The sequence below is a fragment of the Chaetura pelagica genome, unplaced genomic scaffold (assembly GCF_000747805.2).
Source record: "Chaetura pelagica isolate M959 unplaced genomic scaffold, ChaPel_1.0 scaffold78, whole genome shotgun sequence".
Lineage (NCBI taxonomy): Eukaryota > Metazoa > Chordata > Aves > Apodiformes > Apodidae > Chaetura > Chaetura pelagica.
In genome coordinates, this window is record NW_009954492.1 from 1735057 (window position 1) to 1741416 (window position 6360).

Consider the following 6360-nt stretch of genomic DNA (forward strand, 5'->3'; position numbering starts at 1 on the left):
GTTTGTGGCCCTATTCGTGCCTCGCTGCCTGCAGGTAGGGCTGGGAACGTGGCCCTCCGAGCTGGGGGGGGGTCCAGCGTGTCAATCCGGAGGAAGAGAGGGGAGGGCTTGATCTCTGCAAAGCCCATCAGCGCTTGTGGCTCGTGTTTGAGGTGTTACGGAGCAGTGGAGCATCCCGACTTGTTTTCTCCTGCCTTTCAGCTGCCGATTCCTTGCACTTATTTATTTATTATTTATTTATCTAATGCGTCCAGTCCTTCATGAAGTAGTTGAGCAATTCATTGGGTAGTTTTTCCCTGGGTCTTGCTCATCTTTTCACCTGCCTGTTCACGTCTCCCCGAATCAGCGGAGACTAGTAAAGCTCCAAGTAAACAGGGACGGGTTTTGCCATGGCAACTCAGCTGCCGATTCCTTGCACTTATTTATTTATTATTTATTTATCTAATGCGTCCAGTCCTTCATGAAGTAGTTGAGCAATTCATTGGGTAGTTTTTCCCTGGGTCTTGCTCATCTTTTCACCTGCCTGTTCACGTCTCCCCGAATCAGCGGAGACTAGTAAAGCTCCAAGTAAACAGGGACGGGTTTTGCCATGGCAACAAAAGTTGCTAGGGGATGGGTTGCTGCTACGCAGCGGTGAAGCTGTGATCGTACATCCCACGTGTTCCTAGGCAATGAAAAACTTTTTCACGATTAAACCGCTTCCTGCAGCCTGGACGCACGTTCTGAGCTTGTGCCTCACACGGGTCTGGGTAACAGCTGCTCCCTTCAGCAGACATTTAGTTCTCAGCCACGAAAGTGAGACGTGCAAATACACATCAACACTGAGGAGACCATGCCTACTGCAGTATTCATTCATCCAGTGTAAATTCATGCTTGTGATATGCTTTTCCTTATTATTTATGAAGAACTTGTTTTCTCCCACCGTATGACTGTTTCAGTTCCTCTGCCCCATCTGTAGGTAGCAAGGACAACAGCATCATGTTTACATTGCAGCTGAGAAGAGACACCATCTTAGGCCAAATTACCAGGCTGTTTCAGTGAGTCATGTAGGGCTGGGAAGCCCTTCTCTCTAAGGGACAACATCTTTTGCAAGAGATAGGAGACTACTTAAAAGTGAAAGAGTCTGAGCATAAAGAAAATGTTCAGTAGGACTAATAGAATGCAGTGCTTGAAAAGAATCAATGATGCTGGCAGTCCTTTTTTTTCCCTGTGTTTTGAAAGGCCACAGTACTTGGATGCTATTACAACTCTTTCAAGCAAAAGATTATTCATCTTCTGTGCCACCTCCCAGCTCTTATTTATTGTTTTTCTCATATGCCTGATCAAAACCACCTTAATATTAGAATTTTAGAAAGCTAAAAAAAAATTATTATGCATAATATAAATTATTCCAGTCTGTATGGTTCTTAGAGGGAATTCTTCCTTAAGCTGTTAGAAACACTAAACCTTCCTTTCTCTCTCTTGACTAGACCTGCAGACAGTGCAGTGAATGCAAGATAGTGTTTATAGAGCAATGTGCATTCTGAATTCTGGAGAAACCAAAGAAGCTCTCAAATGGTGTCCTGCTGGCAACTGGAGTAATGCAAGTGAGCTTTGACAGGCCACGTTATCTGGTCATGTTAGGTCTGGTCCTTCCCTGTATCACCTTATGAAGTCACTTAGAACTGGGGAAGATACCTCCCTATCTGCTCATTGTGTGATGCAAGTATGCTTACCTGAGTGACTTGAGTTGGCAAGGAGTTAAACATAATTTACTTAAGGAGATAGGGTTGATATGAGAATAAAGATCTAAGTAAGAACCAGAGAGAATGAGTCTCTGCAGAGTTTTGTTTGACCTCTTCACTCTCTTCTCATTCTGATGTGGAAGATGAAGTGCTTGCTTACTCATAACCAAAAGACATGTTGAGAGATATGAAGACAAACTAACTGTTCTTGTCCATGAAGTATAGGCTGTGTGATCTTGTGTGTGAGAGCTGGGGCAGCTTATGGTATGCTACACAATTGCTTCATCCTCTTTCACCCTCAGGTATTTTTATGAGATGAGCAGAAGTGTTTTTGTGTGACCTCTTCAGAGCTTTGCCTGTGGAAGATGGCACCTAGCTACTGAAGAAATGGTGGCAGTGAGAAAAGAGGACTTTTCCTCTCTTTTCAGTTAAGGAATAAACTGCAGAAGAGGGGACTCCCAAGGCAAACAAAAAGAGCTCTTTTGCAGAGGAACAAATAGGTTCCAAAATTAGAATAACTGGCAGCATTTTCCCACAAGAGTTCACATTATACACTTATATCTATACCACTATTTTTCTCTGTGTGCCTCAAAAAGTAAGTGTTGAAAAGCACTGTAAAAAAACACAACAGAATTTGTTTTCTCTCAGTTACCAGCTGTAGGGGGAAGGTCAGTATTAGCAGTTTGACATGGAGTGGCCTGTGTGCCAGGCTCTCCCTGCTCACCTGGTGAGCAGCTGGTGCTGCCCAGGAATTTCCTGCTATCTCAAGGTCTCTGTCCATCCTGCTTGTTTCTCTGCCTTCCCTGGGAAGGCCAGCATCTTGAGCACACTCCGAAGGGCACTGATACTGTGCAGAGAGCAAGCCCATCTGCACAGTAAGAGAGCATTTCTTTGGTTTTCTAACACTTTGTGGTGGCTGAAGTCGAAAAAGGAAATCTGCAGGGGGTGCTAAGGCAGTCTGGGTTCAAGGAAAGGGTTCCTTCCAGAAACTGTGCCTGGCACTTCCCCTGCTGCTCTGCAAAGCTCAGCCACCAGCACTGCCCCACCCTCTCCAGTCTCTTGGAGGGAGCTCTGGGCCTTCTTAGGGCCTCCTCCACTTACTTGGTCATGAATTCTCTGGGAGAGTTGCAAGAGGGGTACTTGCAATAATAACCTGTTGAAATAATGAAATGTCAAATACATATTATATATACAACATAAATAAACAATATTATTAGCAATAAAGAGGAAAATGCAGAACTCTTTATCCCTGAGCCAAAAACACAACCAGTTTCCAAAAGGCTGGATTATCACTGTAATTTCAAAGCCAGCCAAGAGCTTCATTCAAGCTGTTTCCATTCCCTGTCAACACTTTATGGCTTCTGCTTAATTTAACATACAGCAGTGTTTGGTTTTCTTGCATGCTCAGATATTTCATACCCAGGTAGATCATCCAGTCCTGTAGGGCTGCAAAACTTGGAGCTCCTAGTTGCCATTACCATGTCAAACCTTCCTTCCTTGGGTAGAATTGCTGTGGCAATCAGATAGAACTGCTTGAAGCTGATATAAATTGAGCTGTGACATTCAGTTGCAAGTACTGATTAATAGTTCCCTTTGGACTAGGATTTTTTTAACTTCTTTAACCTCTTGCCTAAGTTTGTTAGGGACTAGTATTACTTCAATGAATTCAGTAGCATCACACCTGTGCAAGCAACTTCAGGCCTGAAACCTGCATCATTAAATACAAATCTAGTGTGTTAGGAGAACTTTCATGAAGTGGAAAGAGTAGGGAACATCGTTGGTAGTTTTCCTAGCAGTCAAAATTCTGATTTTATTACAGTAAGCTGGAGCTTGGACATTGACCTCTCCAAGGGAGCAGTGGTTTGCCACAAGCTCAGTATTTCCATTTCACTCTCTTCAGTGAGCAGATTTGGTTCTGTTATGGCATACTATCTTTTTCATTTTTAATTATCCATATTTAAGTACAGCTTATAGGCAGTTTCAGTCTGTTTAGGACTTTGCCTCTGTTTCTCAAGGCTATGGCTGTTATATCAATGCTTAGTCCTACAGTTCAAAAGTTCAGGCAAAAACATTAAAAAAACCCCACTTTACCCTGCAATTTGTCAAGTTCCTAAGATTGCAAACTCTAGTTAACTGATAGAAACAGTCTGCATGAGAGGCAGCATGAGCCCTTGAGGGATGCTGGCCTTTGTTACCTGATACATTCGTTTTTTTTTCAATCCCCGTGCAAACCCAGTAGCACATTAGTGTAAAAGATGGGGAGTGAGGACCCTGCATTTGGGAGGGAATGTTCCCTGCAGCACCATTGGGCTGTTCTGGGCCAAAACACCAAGTGCCCTGGTTTTGGTGCAACTCTACCAAGCTTGTTTCTTTGTTTAGAAATAAAGTGGAGGAAAGGTCTTTCCTGGGCTGTTTTTCTTCATGTCACCTGGAGCGTCTGTAGGCAGTTTTGCTGTCCTGCCGCGTGGATAAAAATCTGCTTTGCATGAAACCTCTCATTGCAGGTAGGAAGGATGAGCTCCTATGCTGACATCTGCGGCTCCAAGCAGGCGCAGGGCAGCACCGAGGGAGGGTACCAACGCTACGGAGTTCGGTCCTACCTGCATCAGTTTTATGAGGACTGCACAGCTTCTATTTGGGAGTATGAGGATGATTTTCAGATCCAGAGATCGCCTAGCAGGTGGAGCTCTGCATTCTGGAAGGTACTGCCCATAGTTGGAGAGAAACTCCCATTTTGAAATTTTCACATGTAACTAATGGTGTTGGGTATTCATCCAGAAAGGCCTTCTGTTGCTCACTTTTCACAGAGAAGACTGACTACTGCCTGATAACAGGGCTCTCATACCAAGATACTTCTGCTTTCAAGGGAGTCTTGGGGTCTTTGGATCCTCTAGTTTCTCTGCTACAAGAAGCCATGCCACTGAAACATCAAAGTCTTCTCTGGGAAACCTCAGCTGTAGCTTGAAAGTGCAGTTTACTTCTTACTGTGCACCCACAGTAGTCCTGCCAGATTAGTGGTAATAGGAGGGGTATGTAAACAGTAGTAAGTCTGGGACTGTGTGACCTAGGGATCAAGAAAATGGCAAGATCACTAAGGTCAGGGAAGTTGACAGAATTGGAGAACACCAGTGGTTGGATGGGTTCTGTGAGACCATCTAATTCAACTAATCTAATCTAATCTAACCCTCTGCTCTGATGGTTAGGCCATTATTTGTGAACCAAATTTTGCACTTAAACCTGAAATATGCTAGAAATACTCAGTAATCAGTTCACAGCAATAGCAACTTCCTTCTAATTCATGCAAAGGAATGACATTTCATGGAGTGAAAGCAAGTGGTGGATATGACACAGGCTATCAGCAGGGACTGAACTGTTGGTGTTCACCACCACCTGAAGCTTAAGAAATCATCAGTCATGCAGCACTGGGGTTAAACTGTGATCCTTTCTGTGATGGGGCCTTTGGATAGGAAATGCTGTTTAGTCATATTAGATGCATCTTCCAATTGTTTCCAGAAATGTCAGAACTGAATTATATAAATGAGTTGTATTCTAGTTCTAGTAGGGTCACATATGACCTAAAAGAAAAATACCAGCCTTCTCTTAGAAGAGAGAACTGTACCTGCAAGACACTGTGAAAACTAAATGCCTCCTAGGACCACTTACCAACTAAAAACTGGAAAAGCATATTAATTGGGGTTTTTTGTTTCTTTGTTTGTTTTCCAGGTCGGACTCATCTCTGGGACGGCTTTTATGCTGATAGGTTTAACGGTTCTTGTAGTGGGCTTTCTTGTGCCACCAAAAATTGAAGCTCTTGGGAGAGATGATTTTGTTGTGGTGGATACCCATGCCATTCAGTTTAATGGGTCTCTTGATATATGCAAGCTGGCAGGAGCAATCTTGTTTTGCATTGGAGGGTCCACCGTGGCAGCGTGTCTGATGATGTCTGCTTTCGCTAAAAGTTACTCCAAAGAAGAAAAGTACCTTCAGCAAAGATTTAAAGAGAGAATAGCTGATATCAAAGCCCATGCAAACCCAGTCACAAAAGCGCCAGCACCGGGAGAATCCAAAATACCTGTCACTTTGTCCAAAGTTCAAAATGTCCAACCTTTATCTGAAACCTGACCCTTTCCTTAGGTTTTGTTTCTCACTTGTAGATCACTTTAACTGGAAAATACCAGCTGTTGTTGGCATACGTGCTAGTCAATTACAACATCGAGTGCTCTGCTGTACAAACACACAGCTGATGGGGAAGCTGCTCCAATACAGATGTAGGGTTGGTAAAAGACCAATTATGTGATTAGACCCATGACCAATGTATTTAGCATATTTGAGCATTTTGATCAGTGCTGACCAAATAAATCCTTGCAACAGTGATGAGGCATTTAGCTTATCAGATTGCATCCCTGGAAAATAAGGGAAGATGTGATGAATATGATATGATATGACATAAAATATGACAGCTGTACCAGGAACACCCTGCATCCCACTATTTAAAGTTCAGATCAGTTGGTTTTTTGGTTTTTTTTTTCCTCTTTCTGTTAAAAATACTGTTTAGTCTTACTTTTACCACCTGGTTCTGCTGTCTGGGAAGCCAAACTCCTGCCCTTGCAGTTTGTGCTTGTCTTCCTGTCACGTG

At 43.2% G+C, this 6360-nt stretch overlaps 1 protein-coding gene across 1 annotated transcript; it reads left to right on the forward strand.

Annotated features, from left to right (window-relative positions):
• The first annotated feature begins 4231 nt into the window (after window positions 1-4231).
• On the forward strand, window positions 4232-6125 carry NRSN1 (neurensin 1). Its single transcript, XM_010004519.1, has 2 exons — window positions 4232-4426; window positions 5448-6125. The coding sequence occupies exons 1-2, from the start codon at window positions 4238-4240 to the stop codon at window positions 5844-5846; spliced, it is 588 nt and encodes a 195-aa protein (XP_010002821.1). The 5' UTR covers window positions 4232-4237; the 3' UTR covers window positions 5847-6125.
• Window positions 6126-6360: the final 235 nt, after the last annotated feature.

Coding starts and splice junctions, on each gene's coding strand:
- NRSN1 (XM_010004519.1), top strand. CDS start 4,238: ATGAGCTCCTATGCTGACATCTGCGGCTCCAAGCAGGCGCAGGGCAGC. Junction 4,427..5,447: donor GGAGCTCTGCATTCTGGAAG/GTACTGCCCATA, acceptor TTTGTTTTCCAG/GTCGGACTCATCTCTGGGAC.